Here is a 27,178-nt window from a genome sequence, read left to right as displayed (position 1 = left end):
TCTAGTCAACTCCTCCTTGTACCCTGACATTTTGGGGTTCCCAGCAACCATAAACCTCATCAATATAACATCAATTTAAAGGCAGTTAAACCTATTAAAAAACTTATCAATGCTTATGTTTATCTGGGAGTGATAGTTCTATGACAGTCACCTTGCACTACCCCTGTACTTCCAATGAAGGAAAGAAAAGGTGGATGACGAAGGCCTACCTGTATACCATTTTGTCCAGGATCTAAGGGCTATCAACAATTTTGTCATGCTAAGAGTCCCTGTGGTTCTGAATCTTGTTTCTATTGTCACCAACATTCCACACAATATGAAAGCAAATTCTGTTATTGTCTTGTGTGCTGCTTTTTTTTTCCAGTGGTGAACTGTAGATAGACCCAGATTCACAGAACTTTTACTGTCTTTAGTTGGAAGGATTGGATTGGCAATACACGTGGACTAGGCTGCCTCAGGGTCATGGTGAATCTCCCACTCTATTCACACAAGCTCTTGTCAAGGACCTATAAGATGTACATCCACCCAGGAGCCTGCCCTAATTCAATATGTTGATGCTTATTGCTTGCCTCCTTCTCACAAGGAGCCAGTGAGGAAGACAACATTTTCTTCCTATGCTGTCTTTATGGAAAGGGCAACTGAATCTCCCCTTAAAGTTACAGTTTGCCCTTCTCATAGTTTAGTACTTGGGGTATGAACCAGAACCAGGCACTAAGTCTTTGACAAATGTTAGGATACAGGTGAGAGAAAGGATAATTAAATAACAAATTATTGGGGAGATCTCTGACCTTTTCCAAAAATTTACCCCACCTAGACCATCTTATCTAGGTGGAATTGTCACTAGAAAACCTTGCAAAGAGATTCTAGCACTGTGAAATCCTGCATAGTGTATTTTAGTCAGTTAGGTCTGAGTAGAGGTGGACCCCCTTTTAGATTGTCCTAGGTGGGGTTAGTTTGGATTAGAGATAAATCTCTTTGTCCAATTACCTCTCCCAGCCCCTCAATAGAATCAGCCTGCCTCTCATTAGAATAAGCCCACCCCTCATTAGAATAATCATTCTTCTCATTGTTAACCAATCAGAGTTGATTGCCACCCTCAGGAATACCCACTCTTCCAAGGTCATATAAGTGTTAAGTGGATTCCAACAGAGATCTTTGGCATTTGAGAGTGCCACGGACCTCTTTTATTAATTGTCTGCTAACATAATCAATAAAATAATTACCCAGAAATTATGTCTCTTGAACTTTTTATATGTCACATAGGGTATCCTTCAAATGCTAATACCAAAAACAAAACACCAGGTACATGTCCTGTTGGAGACTGTGGGATACTGCCACCATTAGATTCTAGCACTGAGGAAACTCTCTAAGGAACTAGTTGCTTATGTGGCTAAAGAGACCCTGAGTCCCTCACATCCTCAGATGCCTTGAAGGAAATGGTTAAGCAAGTGAAGTGGGTGATGGCCTCCCCACCATCTCTGAAACTCCCTGCTTATGATAAACCTTTTTTTCTTTTTTGTACATGAACAGAGAGATGTTGCACAGGAAGTCCTCACCTAGAGGTTGGAGCTCCATCATAGTCCCCTTAGTGATTACTCTTGCTAACTTGATCCAATGGTGCAAGATGCTGCAGGGTGCTGTGGGCTCTCATGACCACTGTTGAACTTGCAGAAAGGACCCAACTTCTTGTTTCAGCCAGTCTTTGACTGTCTATATGCCTCATAGTGTTGTTGCCATTTTATTCCAATCCAAGACTTAAGCTTCTCCCCACCGGCTAGTGGTTGCATATGAGGTAAGCCTTCTGTCTTATCCCCACCTTTCCCTGCAGCACTATAATGTCTTCAAGCCAGTTACTCTTTTTCCTGAACCCCTGAAAGACCATGAAGTGCTACATGATTATCTTGAGGTGACTGAAGCCATAGGGAGACCATGGCCTGACCCCTCAGATGGCCCCTTGGAGGAACTTGATCTCACATTGTTCACAGAGGGCTCCTCCTTTTATGAAAATGGTGTATGAGTGACTCAGGAAGTGATTGTGTCCCCCTAGTTGTTGGTAGGAAGCTACATTATATAATGTACTTGAGGCACAGGGAGTTGAGTTGATGGTGTTGAGTAGGGCATGCCAGCTGACCCTGGGACTCTGAGTGAACATTTACACTGATTCCAAATACACCTTTGGGGACTGTAACACCACTGGTGCCTTGTGGAAGCAGCATGGATTCATCACTGCAAATAATAAACCAATAGTGCATGCCTCTCTAATTGACCAACTCATTTAAGCCATCTTGCTCCCAGAGGCCATCTCTGTGATGCATTTCCTGGCCCATACCAGAGGACGTTCATTTTTACAAGGTGGCAACTGGTTTGCAGATGAGATGTCCAAATGGTCTAGGGTCCTCAAGAGCTGCCCAAAACACTGCTTATGCTATCTGCTAGCACAACAAATTGCTATTCTTCCTTAGTCACGGAAGCTGACATTGACATCTTGGTGACCAGACAGAAAACCATTCTACAAGACAGAATGTGGGTCATGCCAGATTGGGGCCCCATTGCACCTAAATGATTAGTGTGCCTCCTGTGTCTGCAACTCCATGTCCTGGGACATACAGGAACTGAGGCCCTTTTACACAAATTTGCTGATCATGGTTTGCCCCTGGTGTATATGCAGAGGTCCATCGTGTGGTCTCTAGCTGCCTTTCTTGTCAACTATTCAACTCCTAGAGGAAGAAAACTGTGTCAAAAGGGGGAGAAAGTGGGTGACTCTACCATTTGAACACCTGCAGACTGACTTTATTGAATTGCCAAAGTCTATGGGTTACAGTTACGTGTTGGTATGCAGAGAACAATCGAGCCATTGAGTAGAGGCCTTTCCAGTGACAACATGCTGCAGCAAACACATTGGCAAGGTGTCTGATCAAGGACATAATAATATAATAATAATCTGGCCTGCCATGTACTATTGACTCCAATCAGGGGCCACACTTTTCTGCAGAAATAACTAAGCAACTCTCCAAGTGTTTTGGGAACCTGTGTACCCCTTATCACTCACACAATCATCAGGGAGAGTTGAGTGGTTAAATGGACGCTTTTTGGAAAATTATGCCAGAAAACACAGTTAAAATGTCCTCAGGTGCTTCCCCTTGTGTTGTTCCAGTAGGCAGGATTGTGGATTGTCACCTTTTGAAATTCTGTTCAGTAGATCACCTACTGCTACTTGGAGGTTGGACCCTCAGAGCCTGAGTCTGGCCACAGGGGATGAAAGCCTGATAAGGTATATGATCTCTGTCCAGTTCTCTTTCACAGGTCTGGAAGGAGGCAGCCTTGACACAAATTCTACCTTTGGAAAAGGAGATGTATTCATTTGAGTGAGGAGGCTAAGTGTGGACCCACAACTTCAGGAAGACATCTAGTCTCCAGCCCTCTTGGAATGGGCCTTTCCAGATCCTGCTGACCAGACATACTGCCATCAAGGGTGCCAAGCGGATAGCCTGGATACATCACTCCCATGTGAAGCCTGCTGTGATTGACCCCAGCTTAACAGAAGCAGCAAACTCTGATCAGCCACTGGACCCAGGTAAACTGGGAAGAAACCCCAACAGCAATCAATGGTCCTTGGTCATCTGTTTGACTCTGATAATTAGGACCTAATATTTCATCTGCAATCTACCATGTATTTGTCTTCTTCACTTTATGCCTTGCTTTGTGCCCTTGGGGATGGAACAGGAGACCCAACACTTATGTGTGTCTGATCCAAAATGCCCTCCATGCCTTTAGCTGGATCAACTGCTGGATACATGCACATGCCCCTTTGGCCTTGGGGAAAGGGATACCCTTGGTAGGCATGGGTTCAGATGTCCAGGACTTGCATGACTATTCTTTTGCAATCATTAAGGAAAACTTAAACAAAATGTTAAATTGTATTGTTATAGACTGGAAAAATTATTTCTCTCACTCATTTACCTTTAGTTGGAATAAGATCGCTAACCTTTCCCAATTCTGGCCTCCCTTGAGCTTGGGCTATGTTATTAGGCCATTGATACTGTGCTATGAGCAAAATGAGACACAAGGGCAAAAAATGGGATCCCAAATAAGATGTAATTATACCTATCCCTGAAACAGAATGTGATTATTTGGGAATAGAATGATCTTCTGAGAAAGTCTTAAGTTAGGAGGCCAGGCACACACAAGGAGATTTTTTAGGAGAGCCCCACAAGGACTTCATTTCTTGTGTCACAACACAACTTATTATTAGCTTCCCCAAAATTGGCAGAGACAGCGAGGGATGGAAAGAGATCTTCTTGGTTTTCAAGCATCTACCCTGCCTCTTAGCACCTACTTGCAGAACAAACATGCAGCTATCCAAGTTTCTGCCACATTTTCTCCTCTAGTGGGAGAATCACTCTAGTGGGTGCCTTTTCCACCGTATTGCCCATGTATAGGGTCAGACACAGTTTAGCACTCTTCAACAGAATGAATGAATTTTTACAGATTTGTGTTAATGAATCCATAGATGCTGTGGACGAACCTAGTGCAGAGATCTATACCCTTGGAGATGTGGTCTTACAGAACAGACTCCTCTGGATTACCTCCTGGCAAAGTGGGGAGGGCGATGTGTCCTCATAGGTCAGGAGAGCTGCATACAGGTTGCTGATAATTCTGATAACATTCATGTCCATCTGGTCTCAATACAAAAATGAGTTCTAGGAGGATGAGAAAGAATGCTGGTCCCCCATGGCAATGGTTAACTTCTTGGCTTCCTGATCTCTCATGGCTGGAATATCTGTTTGTGGACCCTCTCAGGTGTTTTGTCATGGGGATTATATGTTGCTTATGTTTACAGTGTTTCCCCCAGTGTAAGGCACTATTCCCAAGGCCTACCTTGTATTACAGGCAGTCCAGATTAAGATGATGCAGTTAAAGATAGAGGAATGATATAAGTCCAGTTTGGTGTTGCACCACCAATCAGCATACTTTTGTTCTTATGTGGAAGTTGTTTACTCCAGTCTATAAAAACTGGCTCAGTTTGTAATGGGTCTGGCTGCATTCTAACTGCTTGCTGCCTTGGTGTGCTAATAAAATACTTTCTCCTTTCTTTTCCTGAGTTTGCCTCATTGACCAGGATGAGGCCTGAACCCATATTTCTTTTAACAGGCTGAAGTCTTCCTGCCATCAAATGTCCTTTCCTGGGAAGAGGATAAACTTCGCTGTCATTTAGATCACAGAATCATTGGTAGAGGTCCCAAGAAGTTTGGTAGCAGATGAACAAGAATTTTTAATCTGTACAAGAGGAGAGGACAAAAGGTGTGTTAATATTATGCTGGAGTCAGGAAACTGCAAAATCATAGAAAGCAGGCCAGAGCTGGCTAGGTATCAGTTTTAGCCTTAGGGCTTTTCTCCCTCCAAAAAGGGGACCTAATATCACCCATCCTTAGGATTTGCAAATCCTAAGATAATAAGGATTTGTGAAGTCCCCCTTCTGGATCCCATATGATTTCTTGGTTACTCAAGGCCACTAAAAGGACTTGTAGGGATTAACCCTTAAAACACAACAGGAGAAATAAGGTAGGGGGCAGCTAGGTGGCGCAGTGGATAGAGCATGGCCCTGGAGTCAGGAGGACCTGAGTTCAAATCTGACCTCAGACACTTGACACTTATTAGTTGTGTGATCCTAGGCAAGTCACTTAACCCCATTGCCAACCCCCCCAAAAAAAAGAAAAATAAAGAAATAAGGTGGGGTGTTGTAGGTGATCTTGCACCTGAGATGAAGTGTCAGGTTCAAGATTCCTTCATTCCTGCTCTCTCCTATTGCCACTATCTTGACACAGTGGGGGGGGGGAGGGGATTCTCTTTGTCCTCCTCTTATAAATTTCAAGTGTGGTCCCACTGGGAAACTTTCAAGTGATCAGTAGTAGCAGCAACACGTTCATACTCATCATTTAGTGGGTAACAAACTATAAGCATAATTGATAACTGTGTGCCTAAATGCTAGGCATTTTAAAAAAGGCCAAAACAAATCCCTGTTCTCAAGGAGCTCACAATCTAATGTGAAGAAGGACAATTGCAAATGACTATGTACAAACAAGATATGGACAAGATAAGCTGGAAGTGATTTCTGAGGGAAGGGACTAGTATTAAGGAGGAATGGGAAAGATTATTTGTAGAAGAGGAGTTTTAGCAGAGACTTGAAGGAAGCCTGCGAAGCCAGGAGATAGAGATGAGATGGGAGCACATTCCACACATAGAGGATAGCCTGTGAGAATGCATGAATTCAGGAAATGGAGTGTTGTGTGAGGGAGGTCAGTGTCACTGGATTGTAGAGCACAATGGTGGAAACTAAGATTTAAGACCAGAAAGGTAGGAAAGGGCCAACTTACGAAGGTGTTTAAAAGCCAGAGGATTTTATATTGAGCCACTGGAGTTTATTGAATAGGGAAGTGACATAAGATTTCACCCCATGTGATAGTAGGGAACAGAATCTCAGGTATGGATGTGTAGCTGGCTGGGGGTGGGTATGTGTTTGTGGGGTTGTTTGTGTCTACAGGGTTTCTCGTCAGGGTTACTGAAGCAGCTTTTAGAGCAGAGGAGAAGTCACAGTTACATTCAAGATCTGGCCTATGGGGACTAAACTGGAGTTGCCCCTGTGGATGCACTGAGAGAAGACCCAGGTGGAACCAGCTACATTCCTCTTGTTTGATGGAAGACCACAGACAGAAGGACCTTAGAACCCTCTGGGTCAACTTGAGAGGAGGCAAGAAATGCCAGTTGAAATCAAACTGGAAAGATAGTTACCTTTTGGGGCTTCTGTACTGTGTAATAAATAGTATTCAGGGCTTCTTCTTCTTTTGGAGGATTGGAGACAATTGCCTATAAAAGATTATTATGATGACACTAGCTGTGTGACCCTGGGCAAGTCATTTATCTCCAATTGCCTCACCAAAAAAAAAAAAAAGATTATCATGAGTCCTAGTCCTCAGACTAGCCAGGAATATCAGCCCATACTTTCCCCTTATCTCTTTCCTTGGCCCTTCCCAGGCCTCACTTTCATCAAGAAGACCCTCCAGACCTCAGATCAAGGCTCAGTTCTACCCAATGCATTGCCTCAGTGTAGGAGCAAGGATTGGAGCAGGGGAAGGGCAAGATTTTTTTTTTTTACCATATAAAAGTACCACTACATGGTCAAACCCTCCAGCTCACATCTTCCTCATCCTGGTCCCCAACAGAGAGAGATCAAACTAAGCTTACCTTGGGCATGCTGATTTCATCATAGAGTTGGTTTTCTGAAAGTGGGAGGTCTTTTAGGGCCATGACCTTGGAAGTGGACGGTGAATCAGCATCTGCAATATACCAGATTCACAGATTCATAGCATGTTAGAGCTTGGTAGGAACCTTAGAGATAGTCCCATGTCCCCTCACTTTTTACAGGGGAGGGAATGGATACCCAGTAAAGGAAGATGATTTCTCCAAGGAAGAGGGTTGAGTTTCCTAGTGAGTAGAGAGATATTGAACAGCGAGTCTAATTGGATTAAGCCATTTCCCACAACCCTACACTAACAGAGGGACCCTTGACCCTCACAAAAGAAATGAAGCTAGGGGATAGAGAGTCCTGGGAGCTATAGAGATCTTATTTATTTATTTTTTGGGGGGAATTGGAGTTACGTGACTTGCCCAGGGTCACACAAGTGTTTGGTCTGAGGCCAGATTTGAACTCAGATCCTCCTGAATTCAGGGCTGGTGCTCTATCTACTGTGCCACCTAGTTGCCCCAAGCTAAAGAGATCTTAATGTATACCCCAGAGTGACCTCTTGTTTTAAGAGAAGCACAGAATCATTGTGGTGATTGTGGGACCATCATTTTCCGACTTTTATCACCAGTAAAGTCAGACACTTAGCCAACAAAAGTACCCCCAGTGGTCAAATTAATAACACTTATTAATTAAAATAATACTTAGAAAGCACTTTATTACTAGTATCTTGTGAGTTAGGCAGCATATTAATGTCCACATTTTAGAAATGAGAAAATTGAGGCCTAGAGAAGTAAAGTAACTTGCCTATGGTCAGTTATTAAATACCTGAGTTGAAATTCAAACCCATGATTCTTAACTTGAAGTCCAGAAATCTTTCCACTACAGTATGCTATACTACATTGACCTTTGTGAATCTTTTTTCTTGTTGTTGTGTTTTTGATTGCTCATGTCCAACTCTCCTTAACCCATTTGGGGTTTTCTTGGCAAAGATACTGACCATTTCCTTCTCCAGCTCATTTTACAGATGAGAAAAGTGAGGCAAACAGCGTTAAGTGACTTTCCCAGGGCCACACAACTAGCACGTATCTGAGGCCACATTTAAACTTGGGTCTTCCTAACTTCAGGGCTAGTGCTTTATCTACTGTGCCACCTACCTGTCCTCTTTTTTCTTAGGGAAGGTCATATGGGATATTTTTAGAGTTCATTTTGATTAGAGTTGGTAGTGCTATAGGATCTATCACATATAATAGTGACATCTTAATAATCAAAATAACTTATATTTTTGCAATACTTTAAGATTTAGCGAAAATTTCCTTACCACATCCCTATTAGTCAGGTTGTACTAGCATTATTATCCTTATTTCATGTAGAAGAAATCTGAGGTTAGAGGTCTTAACACAGGGAAGCAAATCTGGCCTCATAGGTATCAGGGTCTGACCTCTAACATAAAGGACTAGGTTCAATATTTTTGGGGGGCATGGGTCATTTATCTACCTGATAACAGATAAGGCTTATTTTTGCCCCCATCCTCTTTCTCCTTCATAATTTGACTCATTTCTCTCAAAAACCTTCAGTCCCACTGCCAATACCAGACTAAACACAAACATTAAACACAGAATGGATTTGAGTCAATTAGGAAAACTGTAAACATTTGTATTTGAATTCTTGGCATAGAAATTGGTAAGAATCTTTCAAGAAGTTCTATTTTTCTCCCCAGAAGTTTGGCCACAGTTCTTGCAAACTTGTAGCACTAGTCAGGGAAGACCTTTTCTTTTGTAATACAATTTTGGGTCACAAGGTTGGATAATAATAAAAACATTAATATAGCACTTACTATGTTCCAGGCACTGTGCTGAATGCTTTACAATTATTATCTCATTATTATTATCTCATTCAATCCTCACAACAACCCTGAGACGTAAGTGCTATTATTTCTCCATTTTATAGATGAGAAAACTGAGGCAAAGAGGTTAAGTGACTTGCCCAGGATCATACAGCTAGTAAGCATCTGAGGCTGGATTTGAACTCAGACTTTCTTGACTCCAGGCCCTATGCTCTAACCCAGGTGTGGAGAACCTGAGGCCTTGAGGCCACCTGGGGCCCTCTAGGTCCTCAAGTGTGGCTCTTTTGACTGAATCCAAACTTCTGTTCTGTGAAGACCCTCAGTTGCCTCTCCCCTTGGAGATTGGAGGGCTGGGAGGTATAGAGCAATAAATGATTTCCAAAGCTTCCCTTTTTAGAAAGGGCTCAGAATTTTCCAGCTAACTCCATTTCCCATCACCTGCTCTGCTTGGCCTTAACTCCATGAATATCATCATGCACGGCATTGTGTTACTTTACCCCAATCCTTTACCCCAAAGCAGCCTCTCTCCTTTTCAGCTTCCTTTCACATATTGTCTTTCTCCATTAGATTATAAGCTCCTTATGGGCAGGGACTGACTTTTTTTTTCTTATTTGTATCCCCAGCTTTTAGCAAAAAGCCTGTGGGCAGCTAGGTAGCACAGTAGATAGAGCACTAGACTTGGAATCAGGAAGACTTATCTTCCTGAGTTCAAATCCAGCCTCAGACATTTGCTAGCTGTGAAACTCTGGAAAAGTCATTTAACCCTGTTTGCCCCAATTTTCTCATCTATAAAATGAGCTAGAGAAGAAAATGGCAAACAATTCCAGTATCTTTGCCAAGAAAACCCCAAATGGGGTTACAAAGAGTCAGACGTGACTGAATAACAACAACACAACACCCAGAGAGGACCCCACTCTCTTTCCACCAACATTTAAATAATTGAAGTTAAAGGCTGGCATTATAAGGATATAATACTAATATGAGCATACTGGCTGCCTAAATCCAAACCAGTGAGCTAACACTTTGATAATATCTTATCATTTCCAGTGTCCTCAAAGAGATAAGAATGTTGCTAGATGTTGCAAACCCATATCTCAGTTGCATCTCTCTATCTCTCTCCTTGCATGAAACAGTTACCTTGTACTAAGTAACAAGTTGCTATCTCACGTAAGTTTTTTCACTTAAATTTATTCTACAGCTTAGTTGGAAATTGTTTGTAAAGAGAACCCACTTGGCTGCTAGTGGAAATGTCAGTCAACTCATTTTTCCCTAACATGACTTGTAATAGCAATGAAGTTTCTTCCTGACTTTTACCTTAAATTGTGTTGGGAGCTGTAGGTTTTCCCCATGACATTAGTAAATGCTTTCCAGCTCAGTGTTAATGTATGTGATAATGCAAAATGAGATGAACATAAGATGCTCTTATTAGAAAGCCCATGGAAAGGAAAGGGAATGTGGGACGGCATGATTCCCCAGGGCCTGAGGGGCCTCTTTGTGCTCAAGGAAACCAAAATCTAAACTAAGGAAGAAGAGAATACGTTTCTTCCTATCTCCCCAGAACCCCATACCTTTTTTTTTCTTGTGTTGTAGATAAAACAATATCCCAGCTGAAGGCACTAATACCAGGACAGGCACCAGTATAAACCAGAGTGACCTAGAGGACATTGGCATTCCTGAAAGGAGAAGAGGAAACAAGTGGCAGGGGAACTTCCTGAACAACAACAACAACAACAACAACAACAACAACAACAACAAAACAAAACAAAACAAAACAGAACAAAACCAGACTTTTCACTGAACAGACCCAGAGGGTAAGTGGGCTCACTTGAATCCAGGTTCTTTGCTAGGATCATGTCCTACCCTGGAGTCCAGGAAAGATCCACTCCAGGGAGATTGGGAATGTAATCTCTTATGGAGATTGTGATTTTGCTTTCCTGGGAATCTAGATTGCAAATTCTTCATCTTTATTCATAATGCTAGTCATGTCACTCCCTTGTTCAAAAATCTTCAGTGGCTCCCTATTACCTACTAAGTAAAATCCAAACTCCTTTACTGGCATTCAAGATCCTCTACAATCTACCCCATCTCTCTACTTTGCAGGATTTACCTCATATTCCTCCCCTCTATGCATTCTACTCTCAACCAAATGGGGCAACTATTCTGTCTCTTGAATATTCCTTGTACTTTCATGACTTTTTCCTCCCACTGTTCTTTATGCCTATAAAGTTTTCCCTCTCTCTCCTGACAAGCAGCATGATGTAGTAGTGGATAGAGTATTGTTTTTGGAATCATTAGGACCTGGGTTCAAATTCTGTCTTCGTATTTTATCAGTCACCAAAACTTTCCCCCTATGGCCACTGGGACCTAGCTTATCTACTTTCAAGGTGGGAAAAATCAAAGCACTATTCAAGCCTGTGCCATTGCTTACTAGAAAGGGTGTGACAATCTACTGGCTATTAAACTTCTCTCTGTACGCTTGCATTTTTCCATTTCTCACTCCTTTGTCCCCATCTACCTCAGCCAAATCTCCCCTGAATTCCTTTATTACTTTGTCTTTGTCCTTTGTTAAGCCCTCTGGGATCTCTGTTGTCAATAAACTTCTCTTCTAATTAGACCTCTTCCTCTTACAATTTCATTTTGTTTTCACTCATCGAGGCATCTAGGTAGTGGAGTGGATAGAATGCTCAGCCTGGGAGTCAGGAAGACCTGAGTTCAAATTTTGCCTCAGATACATACTACTTGTGTACTAGTATCAGTCACTTCACCTTTCTTTGTCTGCTTCCTCAACTATGAAATATGGATAATAACAGCATCTACTTTCCAGGGTAGTTGTGAGGATTAAAGAAGTTGTGTGCGTGTGTGTGTGTGTGTGTGTGTGTCTATTGGAGTCAACTGACTTGCCCAGAGTCACACAGCTAGTTAAGTGTAAAGTGTCTGAGGCCACATTTGAACTCAGGTCCTCCTGACTCCAAGGCCAGTGCTCTATCTACTGCGCCATCTAGCTGCCCCCAAAAAAGATGTTTTTAAGATGCTTAGTACAGTGCCCAGCAAAGAGCAGAAATTTCCCTCCCCTTTATAGAAACCTGGCTCCAGGAAACTGCTGCATTCCTGGTCACCCTTTTAGGTACTTAAACATCGTCCCTCATTCAATTCAATTCAGCAAGCATTGATCAAGTACTTACTCTGCTAACTTTATGCCAGGCACTGGGTCAGTGCTAGGGATACAAAGTGCTGGAACATCCTGTTCACAAAGAACATACATTCCACTGGGGGAAACAACATATAAATACATAACAATTTCAGAAAATAACCCCTGGCCAGTACCACGTTCTCTTTGATTTTTTGGTGAGGCAATCGGGGTTAAGTGACTTGCCCAGGGTCACACAGCTAGTTAAGTGTCAAGCGCTTGGTCTGAGGCCACATTTGAACTCAGGTCCTCCTGACTTCAAGGCCAGAGCTTTATCCACTGCGCCACCTAGCTGCCCCAGTACCATGTTCTCTGAACTCACATAGGCTGAATTCAATTTTGGTGCTATCCTAAAAAGATCATTATCTTTCTTATCCTAATTATGCCCCTACCCAGAATTTACTCAGAGGAATCACAAAATATAACTTACATAGTAATATAGAGCATAAATATAGATACTGAATAGAGTTGTTTAGCTTCTCGTCTCAGAGAAGTAGCGTGGTGTAGTAGATAAAGAGCCACTGTTGAAGATATGAAGACCAGGGTTTAAGTCCTTTATCTGACATGCAGTAATTTCTACACGTAGTCTCCCCCATTACAATATAAATTCCTTAAAGTCAGGAAATATTTTTTCCTTTTTCTTTGTATCCCCAGTACTTAGCATAGTGCCCAGCATATAGTATGTGCTTAATAAATGCTTGATGGTTGATTGATTGGCTGTGTGACCTGTGCAAGTCACTTGGCTTTGCAGTGTTCTAGGCAATTCTCTAAGATTAAGTTTCAGAGAAGGTTGCAACCTGCATTGATAGAGGAAGGATTACTCACCTGGGACTCCTTTGTACCTATGCAATGTACCTTTTCTCTATAACTCACATTAAGGTTTCCATAAATGTGGGTAACAGGGTCCCCAGTTCATGTATGAGTATAGAAGGTAACAAATACTGTTGGGTATTTGTTGTTCATTTGTTCAGTTGTGTCCAACTCTATGTGACCCCTTGTACTTCTGTCCATGGGGTTTTCTTGGAAATGATAGTGGAGTGGTTTGCCATTTCTTTCTCCAATATGTGTCCTATTTTATAGATGAGAAACTAGGGCAAATAGAGGCTAAGTGACTTGCCCAGCATCACACAGCTAGTAAGTGTTTGAGGCCGGATTGGAACTCAGATCTTCCTGGCTCCAAGCCCAGTGCTCTATCCACTATACCACCTAGCTGTCCCGGTATTGGGTAGACTTAATTTCACCCCACAGAAAATGCAGAAGGAACAAAGAACTCAGGAGCCCATAAACAAATGCAAAAAAATATTATGGAAGCCCATAAACAATTAGTATAATTTTCCACAGTGAATCCTACTTTTTAACCTAAGTCTTAAGGTTCTTTTAATCTGTAACTACTTTATAGCTTGTACTCCTCTCAAAAGAGAACAGAAAAAAGGAAGGGAAGGAGTTTGCATGCTTCTTGGTTCTCTGAGCCATTTTTGTAGCTTCTTTCTGCTTTCATTGCTCAGCAACCTTTCCATTCAGCTTCATTCAGTCTGGATATTTCACCTTATCTAGATCCTGGTTGCTGTCATCTAATGGCCACCAAGGCATTCTCCATCATCATTCAAGGAGTTAACAGCTCTCTTTGCTTGTGCTTGGAGACTTCACCACTGTATTCCTATCACTTCAAACAGACAAGCATCCCAGTTCTTTGACCTCCCCATCTTCTATGATCTCCCCCTTTATTCTATCTCAGCTACTCATTCCTTGATGTCATCATCACTTACAGATTCTCCATCTTCATGACCCAGAGTACTGAAATTCTTCTCTCAGATCATAAGCTCTCATCCTTCCATCTCTCCTTCTACTTCATTCATTTTACAAGTGTTATTGATCCTTGTTGTGGACTCCTGTCATTTTGCCTGTCTTTGATTTTCTAGCTCACCACTCTTACTCTGGCCAAATTTTCCTACCTTCACAACCTTGACCAAATAATGAATCTTATCAGACCTACACTGTTCTTTACCCTTTAATCCCATGCTACCTTGTCTTATTTACCACTTATTGCTTTTCCAAAACCTGACTCTGGGTTAATTCCATCATCTGCTTTGCTCCCCCCCCCCCCCCACTCCTAGTGCTGCAAAATATTGCTGGAAGAAGTCACACATCTGTGCTGAGTGCATCCACTACATATTTATGTTATCTAAGCTCAATTGGGCTCTAATTGTAGATCACTAAGCTTTTTGCTCTTATCTTAGTGAATCTCTATTTAATTCCCCACAAGGTTGTTCCAAACCTTTTCTTCCCTCAGTCCACCTAAATGATTCTCCCTTGCTCACTCCCAGGAAGGGTCTTTGTCTCATACTTTACTGAAAAATAGGGGCTATCTATAATGAGTTTCCTCTTTTTCTAACTCTACACCTCAATATCCTCAACATCATCCTCCATTCTCTCCTCTTTTGTTTCAATATTAGAGTATAACTTGGCCCTTCTCTTTGCCTTGGTCAACCAGGCTACTTGGGTCCTTGAGCTTTTCCCCTCTGGTCTCTTTCAGGAGTTTGCCCCATCATCACCTTTTCTCTTTTTCTAATCTTCAGTCTCTAACTCCTTCCTTGCTGCCTATAAACTTATGAAGCTCCTTCCCATAACTATAAAATCTTCATTCAAACCTGCCACCCCCTCTAGCTATCATCCTATATTTTTACTCCCTTTTACCACTAAAAAATAGCATTCTCTCTTTGTATTTACTCATCAGTTATTCACTATATAAACTCTTGCAGTTTGGTTTCTGACTCAACCACTCAGTAAAGGCTGCTCGCCCCAAGATTACCAATGACTTCTTAGTTGCTAAACAAAATGGGCTTTTTTCAGTCTTCATTATGTTTGATCTCTCTGCAGAGGTTGACACTGTTGAGCATCCCTTCTTCCTAGATTCTCTCTCCTACTTGAGTTTCACTAGTTCTCCCCCACCCCAACAAAGTTTTTCCTCTTTTCTGCATGACTATTCCTCATTATCAATGTTCCATCCCCTAAGCATGGATGTACCCCAGGACTCTGACACAGGTCCTATTATCTTTCCCTTATATGTGCTCTATCTTGGTGATATCAGCTTCCATGAGTTTAATTATAATTTTTATGCAGATGATCAAGTCTTTATCTTATAAAGATCTAGCCTTTATCTTATAAAGAAGGTGGTTTCTTTATAGACTCACTCTTAAGCCTTGTATTGTTCCATCCTATAGCTCCATTGACTCACCTAATCTTTATCTCTTTCCTAAATTCTAGATCCATATCATCAACTGCTGTTGAACATCACCTGTATTACCCCTAGGCAGATATTTCCCAAACAGAAATTATTATTATTATCTCTAAATCCATGCCTCATCCTGACATCTCTATTTTTGTTGAGGGCACCATCAATCTAACATCTACTCAGGTTTCCAAATTGAGAGGAATTTTTGCCTCGTTCTTCTCTCTCACTCCTCCATATCCAATCATTTGAAAAGTCTTGTAGAGTCCATCTTCACAACATCTCTCATATTTTTCTTTTTCTTTGGACTCAAATGGCCACCCTCCCATTCAGGATCTTATTACCTCTTACCTGGACTTTTGTAAGAGTTTTTAAAATCGTCTCCCTCCTTCCAATTTCTCTCCTCTCCAATTCGTCCTAAACACAGTCAACAAAGTGATATTTCTATACCCTGGCTCTGACCATGTCACACCACCCTCACCCCCTTCAGTGGCTCTCAGTAGACCCTCCCTAGGATAAAATGCAAAATTTTTAGTCTAACATTTAAAGTCCCTCATTATTTGACTCAGTTTACCTTATATAGACTTATATTACTGCCTCTCATATACATTTCAGCCCCAAAATGACTTATTTGCTATTTCCCAAACTTGAGATTTCCATCTCTGTGCCTTTGTATAAGCTGTCCTCTATGCTTGGGATGCTTTCCCTCTTCTCCTAGCCATCTCGGATTTCCTAGTTTCTTTGAAGGCTTACATTGGGTGCTGTTGCCCATGGGAGTTCTTTCCGAATCCTTGATTCTCCCAGTTGTTAGTGCTTTCTCCCTACCACTACTTTACACTTACCTTTATATATTCTCTATTTACTTATTTGCATATGTTATATCTCCCCCAAAGAAAGTAAACTTTTTGAGGCCAGGAACAACTTTTCTATTTCTTTGTATGTGCATAACACAGTGCCTTGCATATTGTATTCACTGAAAATATACTGCTTGGTTAATTACTCATTATGTGATTTGAGCAAGTCTGTTAGCCTTACTTTCCTCAGTCTTTATCCTCTTATGTTGTGAGGATCAAATGTGATAACATATGCAAAGTATTATTTTGCAAGCTTTAAAGAACTGTAATAAATCAGCTCTGTAATAAATTCATTCCTTACTTGCATTCTTTTTTTTTTTGGCAATTGGGGTTAAGTGACTTGCCCAAGGTCACACAGTTAGTAAGTGTTAAGTGTTTGGTCTGAGGCTGGATTTGAACTCAGGTCCTCCTGACTTCAGGGTCGGTGCTTCTTACTTCCATTCTTTAAAGACTAGTTCAAATTCTGTCTCTTTAATGGAGTCTTCCCCAACCCAGCTATAAAAAATAGCCTTCCCACTCAGACTTTAGGGAGCAATTTTCTTTATACCTCTTTAATGTACTTGTAATAAAATATTATTATAATTATACATATTAGTATCACCCCTACTAGAATGTATGTTTCATGAGGGTGAGACTGTGCCTTCATTTTTTCAGCACGTAACACAACACAGTCTTTAGTAGGCCTTAATAAATTTGTTGAATAAAATTGAGCTGAAAAGTGCTTGTGACCTTGCCTGATTTTGATTTCTATCTTCATTGGGTTCTATCTTGAAACTGCCCATGTAAAGACCAGACCTTCTGGGGCCTATTTCCTACAGCTGCTCAGGGTGTTTCCTGAGGCTTTTGGGAAGAAGGGACAGATGATTACCTGCACAAGGATATTGAACAAGTTTGGATTGAGAATTGTTGGTGACAGGGTTTATGGCTGTGCAGATGTAATTTATGGGAGCATCCTCAGGTCTTTGGAAGATGAAAAGACTAGATTTCCCATTGGATTCAACAGCTTGTTCTCCCAGAGGAGTCCACTGGTACTTCACAGCTTCTCCTTTCTCCTCCATGAAACATGTCAGAGTGATGTTACAGGTATTGTTCTCAGAGGCTACAAAAGTCAAAGTAATTTTTGGTGGTGCCAGTCGTCCTAAAGGATGGAACAATATAAGGCATAAGAATGAGTCTATAATGAAACCACCTTCTTTATAAACTTTCTTAATTTTTCCAATTTTGATCTCTTTAGGAGTCAGTTTTGAGAAGCATTCTTGCCAAAGTAACCTTTACACAAGGCAAGCAGATGAAGACTTTGGAGTCATTTTCGTCAAAGTGGTAATTCCAAGTGGGAAAAGTACAGGAACAGAAGAGAACCAAGGACACAACCTTGAAGAACACCCACATTAAAAGGTGAAGAATAATAAGGAGAGTTACTGAAGGCGACAGAAAAGGAACATTTAGAGAAGTAAGAGGAAAACTGAGAAAATATGCAGATTTTTAAATCAAGGGAAAAGAAAGTATTCAGTGAGAGGAAATTTTAGGATCATAGAAATGATCAACAACATGATATGTTGCAGAGATTTCAAGGAGGAAGAAGACTGAAAAAAAACCCCATGGAATTTGGCATTTATAAGGTCCTTGAAAACTTTAGAGAGGACAGTTTCCATAGAGTCATTGGAGCTTGGGCTATTTTATAAAGGATTGAGAAGGTGAGTAGTATGGAAGAAGAGCCATTGGGTATAGGCAGCATTTTTCAAGAGTTTAGCAGTGGATGGTAGGAAACTAATGGGAAGGTAGCTGGATGAATGACAAGGGTTAAGGAAAGGTTTGTTTTTTTGTTTTTTTTTTTTAAGGATTAGGGAGACACAAGCATGTTTGTAGGCAAATGGGAAAGAGCCTATAGTGAGAGATACAAGGGCAAAATCTGGACCTGCCAAAGGCAAGATCCATGTCCTTCCCAGCCCTCTTTTCCCCTCAGACTTTCTAGTATAGTGCTGAGGTTTTTGACTAATAGTCACTGAAAGGTCCAGGGAATACTTGATTGAAAACTTTAGTATTCTTTTGAAAAATAAGTTGGAAAATAACCCAGTGGAACAAGACAAAACTAAATCAGGAAATCCCATTTCTTTTCTAGTTTTGGTACTATGCATGTGACCTTAGGCAAATCACCTCACTTCTCTGGGCCTCAGTTTCCTTGGATGAAAAATGAGGGTTTGGACTAGAGGACCTCTTTGGTCTCTCAGCCCAAATATTGTAAGAGTCCACTACTATAGTCTTACTGTAGACATGCAGGGTATAGTTCTTGGTGACGGTGAAGGTGGTAGAAGTTGTAGGATTCTGAAGATTTATGTCAGCTCTGTAGGATCCAGCATCCTCCATCTTCAGGGGGCTAATCTTCAAGTTATATGTATTGGGTGGGACATTCAGTCGATCCCTATAATTTTGATGGGTTGTAATGATCTTGACAGATTGTCCTTCTGGTTGCACAAGAGCAACAGATGTACGGGAGGCCCAGTTAATGTTCTCAAGTTTATATCCATTTGGTATTTCTGTGGGTAGAATAGCTGACTCTCCCAGAATCCCTGTCACCATTACTGGGGCATCATTCTCTCTGGAAGCTCTTGGCTCTGTAGAAGCAAAAGGGAAACTGTAAAAGCAATTAAACTTGATTCCTATTCCATAGCATTCCCTTAGCACCACAGCCCAGGATTTGGGATAAGTCCTATAGACACCATTATAAAAGTAAATGAGGAGCCTTGGAAGACAATGAGTCCCCCAATCATTGGAGCTCTTCAAATAGAGATTTGATAAGAACTTTTGGGGAGAGTTGTACTAGGAATTTATTTGGGTATAGGTTTTATTATATGAACTCTGATATTTGTGATTTTTCTTAGTCCAACCTCATTTAATTCCTTGAGGAGGCACCCTTTTGTGGAATCACGCTCTAACCTCCCTTCTCCAAGAATACTTTCAGTGTAGGGGATTCTAAGGATTTTCTATGTGAAAATTTACATGGTATCAGTATATCAAACACAGTGCATATTTGTTGGTGTGGGAATTCCTTCTATCAACTCGGGCACAGGCTATCTATAATTGAATAGATAAATCCTGGGGAGTGGTTGAAATTCAGAGTCATTAAGTGGATTGTTCAGTTTACTACAGGTAGTAAGCTTCAAAAGTAGACTTTGAATTCCCACTTTCCTGATTCCCCTTCCAGTACTCTCTCTCTATATTTGCCACACAAATTTGGGTGTTATTGCTCACTTTATAGATACGTCCACAATTGGATTCATCCAACTGCCCAGCTATCTGAGACAGTAGACCTATTTCAGGATTTTGGGTTTATGTCCCCATCAGGCAGTTGGTAAGTTTTGAGAGTCATGAAGAGTGGAAGGAAGATAGATTCTGGAGTCAGAGGACTTAGGTTCAAATTCCACTTCTGATCCCTACTGCTTCTATGATATTGGGCAAGTCACTTAACCTCCTTGAGCTTAAGTTTCTTCATTTGTAAAATGAGGGTCTGTGTTAAAATTGTTTCTTGTTATGCCCACCCTGACCACCCTTTCTTTTTAGCTAGTACTGTAACATTATAGGTAGTATAAGTTGACAATAGTAGGATGTAAGATTGCAAAAGGAAACTACAAGTCACTTACAGGCTGTCCCATTAATTAAGGGAACATAACAGTTACTTGCAAACTGTCTCATAAATTAAGAAGTATAGGAACCACTGGAATCTGTCTTGTAATTTAACTAAGGCCACATCCCAAGATGTTGTGCTAAATTAGGGGAAAACAGCTAGGTCTTAGTAAGTGACTCTTGGTTTTGCTAACTGCTTATCATCTGTAAGCCTCAGCCAAGCTCCAAATATGTGCAGTAAGATTAGCACAACACCAGCAAAGTGTTATACCAATGAACTAATCCTCAAGTGTTGCTAATAACTTTGAGATGATGTGTATATGTTAATGAACTAACCATAAGGTGACCGGGATAAGAGTTAATCCATCTTCTACCACCAAATTCCTATTAAAATGAGACCATAAACTCTTACACCATCCCTCCACCCTAGGTACTTCTCTGTCTGCTATGGGTCCATGCTGCCTTAGTGCTTCCAACTCTGATGTGTGGTTGTGTAACTGACTCTCTATACCTCTCTTCCTCACCATTTTCTTCCCTACATTGCCTTCTTCCCTCCACCATCTCATTCTGCATGCCTATACCATCTGTCTCTACTTTCTGTGCTATTTCTTTCTGTTCTCTCTGTGCCTTACTAAAGTATGATTGAAGCATTACTTCCTGCTTGCTGCCATTGTGGTCTTTCCTTGTGAGTATCCAGAAAAATAACCAACCAGATGTACCTACCCCAACCTTGACCCAGAGGGACCCTCTGAGAGTCCCATTCCCTTGCTCATAAATCGGGAATACCAGGACTGAAACTATAAACTATTCATAGCTGCCCTTACCTGAAAGAGCTAGGTGTAGTAAATTCCTGGGTAGAAAGCAAGGGGGGATAGCTGAATCTCATGTTCTCTTCTAGGAGATTTCCTCCCTTTTTATCTGGGTCATAATAAATCAATTTAATAATTCCATAAGTTAATTGCTAATTCAGATGTGTTGAGTAGATGGCCTCTGAGATCTTTTTTTGGCTCCAGTTCTACGTACTTATAAAGACTTAACCCTCTAGTTATGAGAGACACAGCCTGATACAATGAAAAGAAGGCTAGCCTTGGGGTCAGGAGAACCTGGATTCACCATCTACCTCTGATACTTCATGTATGATCCTGGGTAAGCCACTTAAACACTTTGTGCCTCATACAACTCACTTCAATTTTAGTTCTCAGAATAATTGCTTCTCTGCATTGGTTGATGGAGTTTCCTTACTGGAGTGGGGAAGAATCCTTACAGGGAATACATATCAAGGAGAGTTTTATGGAGAGGATAGAATTTAATGGAGATAGAAAAGAATTCCAAGGAATAGAGAATTATATAAAGAAAGTCATTGAGATGGCAGAGTATGGGATCTATGTGGACAACAGCAAATAGTCTATTTTGATTGGAATTTATATTAGGTAGAGGGGAATGATATGAAATGAGACTGGACATATAAAGTGGTACCAAACTATGGATGTCTTAAATGCCACCCAGAGGAGACAGACCTTTACTTTGAAGGCAATAGGGAACCACTGCAGATTTTGTGGTAGAGGAATGAATAGATTTATATAGAAGGAAGATTAATCTGGCAGTGGCGTGAAAGAAGAGGAGAGACAGGAGGTTACAAAGCCTGTCTGGAGTCTACCTAGTATTTGCTTTGCTGCCTTCTTTGCATCCTTGCCTTAAGTCTCCATTTGCAGCTCACAGACACCTACAGGCCTAGCACTGACGACTGGCCTTATTATCTAGGGATCTTCCAGATGAGGGATCCCCTGGTGAAGTACTCTACCTCAGGAGGATGGAAAGTGACAAATAAGAACGTTTCAAAAAGAGATGAAAAGCCCAGGACCCTCCCTAGGAGAGCTGAAACTTAGTATTCATTTTTCTTATACTACTTTTTTATTCAAGGGCTCTGCCCCTGGTTGTGCAAACCTAGGATAACTTTCTGAATGTCTGAACTTCCATTTCAGTGAGTCAGCAGACATTTATTAAATGCTTATACTGTACTAAGTCCTTACACTGTAAGGATGCAAAGAAAGGCAACCATAGCTCCTGTTTGTTTAGCTTTAATCTTTACAAAGCACTTTTCCCATAATAACTCTGTACAGGAAACAGTATAAGTAGTATTAGCCCCATTTGACAGATTAGGAAATTGAACCTCTGGGAGGTAAGAGGCTTGCTTAAGATTATACAATAAATAAGTGATAAAATCAGGACTCAGAGGATTATAGATTGAGAGCTAAAACCAGTAGCCTTAGAGATCATCTCATCCCAACACTTCAAATCCAGCGTCCTTTCTATTATGTCAGATCACCTCATCTTCTGCTAGAGGATCCTCATGCCCTTCATTGTGATGTCTCTTGTCTGATCCCTATATTTCCTCACTTAAATCTTATAGAGGAGACAAAAAAGGAGTGTGTGTGTATGTGTGTGTCTGTCCATCTGTCTGTCTGTCTGTCTGTCTGTCTGTCTGCATGTGAAAATTCCAGCTATGGATAATAGGTATCCTAGTAGCCGTCCAAAAATCCACTGGACAAGATTATTAGATGATTCCCATTCATATTCCATGACAATGATTACTATCAATTAGTATTCTACCTTGATATTTTTTATAGTATACCACAATTAACATGTCCTTCTAATGTTTCTGCAGCACAGAATTATTATTCTACAGTGTTACATTCCCTTAGTGTAAAAATGCACATTTCATTCCAAAATACTATGTTGTTTCCATATGTTCATGGCAAATCAGTATTTTTACTGCATATCCAAAAATAAATCCAACTCAATTCCTTTATCTCATTCAGGCCAGTAATGGCTTTTGATTTACTTTTCTCTTCTTTCCACACTTTCATTAATGCTTGGTAAAGGGCAAACTGAATGCAAAAGGAAAACGAAGTAGAAAATTCCAAGATGCCACAAGATGGTACCCAGTACTCCAAGGCAACTAGGTGAATCAGTGGATAGAATAATGGGCCTGGAGTCAGGAAGACCTGAGTTCAAATCTAACCTCAGACTTGCTAGCTGTGTGACCTGGGCAAGTCACAACCCCTGACTGCCTCAGTTTACTCAATTGTAAAATGGAGATAATTACAGTGCCTACCTCCCAGGGATGTTTTGAGGATCAAATAAGGTAATATTTGCAGAGTACTTAATGCAATTCCTGGCACATAGTGGATGTTTAACAAATGAATGTTTTCTTTCTTTCTTTTAGAACTTCCTAATTATCTCCCACATGGCAGCAGACTTAATTTTGGAGAAATTCAGGTTCAGAGATTGAACCAAGTGAAAGGAGAAGAAATTCACCTGGGGCAATACTTGTAGCATCTTCAGAATTAATGCTATCCCTTTGATTAATACACAGGTATCCTGACTTGTTTGGGTCTGCACCTCACTGGCCAGGCAAAGAGAAGTGATTCCAAGGCTGAGGTTCAAAGCTTCTCAAAGGGAATGGTGGCCCCAGTATTGGTGGTTCAGAGGAGATGGTACCACAGCTCCCTGATTTTGTAGATCTGGAGAACATAGAGACAAAAAGCATGCTGTGGCCAGTCAATATAAAAAGTCCAGATGTCTTTATTTGGGCAGTTTGGTAGCTAAAAGGAATTGGTTGGAATCTACATCCTTAAGGACTCTTATGTCAACTTGAATGGCTTGGATTCTTAGCTACTAGAGGTATTTGAGATATATGGCATGATAGAACTTAACATAGGGGAAAGAAGAAGCTAGGTCCATCAAGGCATTGTAAGCACAGGGCTGTTTCTCTTCATGTTATTCGTTCAACTGGTACCATCATTAAGGGTGCCAGATGACATTAACACTGATATATAGATGGCTTTCTTTGTCCACAGTCAAGAACTAGAATAAAAAGGTTTTGTATTTCTATAGGTGATTGACTCCAGAGAGCAAAGGAGAGAAATGAAAACACCAGGTATGGAAGGGGCTCTTCCTAAGGAGTAGAGGTATATAGGGATATCCATAGTTTTAGTGCTACAGAGTATATTGCAATATGTCAGAGTATTTTTGAACAAGTTCTGGGAGTGGTCTGACAGCCAAAAGGCCATAGAATTAATGGCCAGCTGATAAAAGCACATGGATGAATATGAGTTGGTGAATCAAATATATGTCATTGGCTTGTGCATCTTTAAAGCTTGGAATGGAACTGTGGATTCTTGAGATTTGTGGTCTCTAGGACTTCCAAGGACAGAGACTGGAAATTTCAAGGAAAGTCTCTGAACAGTCACATGTATTTGGTTTTTCCATTATTCTTGGTGTGGGTCATAGTATAAAGGCAGTATGAATGAAGCCATTGGGGTCCCACAATCATGGTGGTGGAGACTTCCAACACTTATCAGACCTGTGAGTTACTTGTAGGATCATTGATAGCCTTCTATTGGAAATAAGATAAAACACATGGAGACCTTAACAATTCAGCATACAGGAGATGGGGAATAATATGGGAAAAGTGAAGGACATATCACTATAAACTTCCATGATTCTAATGGATAGGATGAGAATAGCAGATCATGAAAGTCAGACCTCTAGACTTGGATGATATTTAAAATGTTGGTAGAGAAACTGTAAACCAGGAAACCTGAACCATCCAAAAGGAAGATAGGATTCCTGCTTCTTCTTTTATTGCACCTTATTGCCCCATAACTCCAAAGAATATGAGTAGCATGTTTATCCCCCCCCCCACTGCTACATTAAAAGAAACATTAAGGTTAGACAGAGGCAGCAAAACAAGTCACAAATCCCTAATATATCCACATACTACTATGTATTAGAGCAGCTAGATGGCCTAGTACATAGAGTGTTGAACTTAGAGTAGGACAAACTTGAGTTCAAATCCAGTCTCAGGTACTTAGTGGCTGCATGACCCTAGGTAAATCACTTAACCTCTATCTCACTATCATTATCTAAAAAGGGGATAGTAATAGCATCTACCTCTCAAGGTTATTATGAGGATCAAATAAAATAATATTTGTAAAGCACTTTGCATACTTTAAATCACTATATATTAGTTATTATTATTATTAATTATATGTATGGACCATGAGGATGGGGACAGGGAGCAACAAAGAATTAGCTGTTTTCTACTCATCAGGCAATAACCATTTATTAAGCACTTGCTATGTGCTAGACATTGTACTCTATTTTGGAGATACAAAGAAAGGAAAAAAGACCATGCCTGCCCACAAGGAGTTCACAATCTAATGGAAGATACAACATGTGAACAACTACATACAAATGAACTAACTATATGCAGTATAAGTCAGAAATAAAAAGCAGAAGGGAGGCACTAAAATTAAAGAGAATTGGAACAGGCTTCTTGTAGAAGGTGGGATTTAGTTGGGACTTGAAGGAAACCGGGGAAGTCAAGAGGCCAAAATGAAGAGAGAGAGCATTACAAGTATGGAGGATAACCAAGAAGAAATGCACAGAGTTGGGAGATGGAGTGTCTTGCGCAAGGAATATCTTGTGCCATTTGAACTGGTTGAGAAGACTGGCTGAAACTTGAACATTCCTCACCTAACTTCCATTCTTGCCCTGTGGCTGCTGTATCATAGGCTAACACCGCAGAAGCTTTACATGCTGTCAATCTGTCCCTCTAGAATGCAAACTTCTTGAGAGCAAGGACTATTGGATCTGTTGGAAGATCCACTATCTGGTCTGCACTAAGATGGCCAATTTACTAGGCAACTGGGGCCTTGAGTGAGCAATTATTTAGAATGACTAAACTTGACCAAGGTTTGGAGAACTTTAACTGGCTTCTGCTCTGACCCTTGGTGCTAGGCATTTAGGATGTATACTGTTAGTCCCTGGACCTGGAAACTCCAAACAAAAAGCACAAGACATGTTGAAAACCCAGCAGGATGTGACTTCATAACCGGTAGACACCTCGAAGATTTCTACCAAGAAGGATTTCTCTCCACATGAGCCCTTCTCAGAGTTCCACTCATAAGTTGCTTGAATCTTGACCTTTTTAGCCTTACTATCTATATTACTAACTTTACCCCCAGTGACTCAGTCTCTTTATTGCAAAATTTCTTGGTCTCCATTGCCAGGGAAGGCATAATGACCAACCTATAGCAGTGATCCAGCAATAACTTACCATCACTCTCATGGCTGATCAGATCCTTTCCCTGCATACAGGAAGCTAAGTGGCACAGTAGAGAGAAGAAAACCCGAGTTTTAATCCTGTCCCAGACACTTGCTAACTGCATGTCCCTGCAAAAAATCACTTAATCACTTTCAGCCTCAGTTTTCTCATCTGTAGAAAAGTATAATATGGCACATACTTAACAAGTGCACCTAGGTGGTGCAGTGGATAGAGTGCCACAATCAGAAAGACTCATTTTCCTGAATTCAAATCTGGCTTCAGAGCCTTAGTAACTGTAAGACCCTGGGCATGTCACTTAACCCTGTTTGCTTTAGTTTCCTCACCTCTAAAACAAGCTAGAGAAGGAAATGGCAAATAATTCCAGTATCTGTGTCAAGAAAACCCTAAATTGGGTCACAGAGTCAGACATGACTGAAATAACTTGAACAACAACCTCACAAGGCTTCTGTGAAGATCAAATCAAATGAGATAATATATGCAAAGAACTTTGCAACCTATATGTTAGCTATTATAATGATAAGGTTATCAATGTGAGCTCTGTGACCCCTCCTTCCCAAGAATAGAACTTAGGAAAGAACAAAGCACTCCTTCCACTATTCATGTTGTCTCCTAAACAGTGTGAATCCCTTTGAATTAGGCTATTGTGAAGCCTACTTAGCCAAACTCATTTCCTTTTTTTTTAATGCCTTTGTATCCCCAGCATCTGTTTTAAAAATTGAACAGAATTTTTAGCCCTTGATTACTCTCCCAAGTCCCCACCCTAACACCTTTACCCCTATACTTTGTGTAGCTTTGGGATCAGGAGATAGAGAGGACGTGAGATTTATAGGTTGGCTGGTGGACCTCTGTGTTGCTAGTTGTTCTGGCCCCCTCCTTGAAAACACTGGGAGGATGTGTGTGTGTGTGTGTGTGTGTGTGTGTGTGTGTGTGTGTGTGACTCATCTGATAAAGTTGTGACCTGCTTTTGTGATAGGGCAGTAGCAGCAGTAGCAGCTGAGATAGTGGATTTCTGTACTCTGAAGTCTCCATTATCGCCTACATCTTGGGGACCTCAGCAAAAAATGAGAA

General features: G+C 40.9%; 1 protein-coding gene across 6 annotated transcripts in view; it reads right to left on the bottom strand.

Annotated features, from left to right (window-relative positions):
- Nucleotides 1–2,768: 2,768 nt before the first annotated feature.
- The window catches only part of LOC114026382 (SLAM family member 5-like), a 73,355-nt gene continuing 48,945 nt past the window's right edge, over nt 2,769–27,178 (bottom strand). For 2 of the 6 annotated variants that reach the window (XM_027840070.1, XM_027840075.1), the window contains 7 exons: nt 18,621–18,968; nt 17,225–17,494; nt 15,854–15,919; nt 10,655–10,759; nt 7,243–7,334; nt 6,790–6,864; nt 2,769–5,277 (listed from right to left, as the gene is read on the bottom strand). In XM_027840070.1, coding sequence (XP_027695871.1) covers nt 5,212–5,277; nt 6,790–6,864; nt 7,243–7,334; nt 10,655–10,759; nt 15,854–15,919; nt 17,225–17,494; nt 18,621–18,968 — 1,022 coding nt within the window. In that variant the 3' untranslated portion in view covers nt 2,769–5,211. Of the gene's footprint in view, nt 5,278–6,789; nt 6,865–7,242; nt 7,337–10,654; nt 10,760–15,853; nt 15,920–17,224; nt 17,495–18,620; nt 18,969–27,178 lie in introns of those variants that run through there. The other 4 variants (XM_027840072.1, XM_027840071.1, XM_027840073.1 and 1 more) reach the window with 4 other exon arrangements.

The sequence above is a fragment of the Vombatus ursinus genome, unplaced genomic scaffold, assembly GCF_900497805.2.
Source record: "Vombatus ursinus unplaced genomic scaffold, bare-nosed wombat genome assembly UNPS02014838.1, whole genome shotgun sequence".
NCBI lineage: Eukaryota > Metazoa > Chordata > Mammalia > Diprotodontia > Vombatidae > Vombatus > Vombatus ursinus.
The sequence above is the reverse complement of the archived record's forward strand: the minus strand, read 5'-3'. Positions and strand labels throughout refer to the sequence as shown.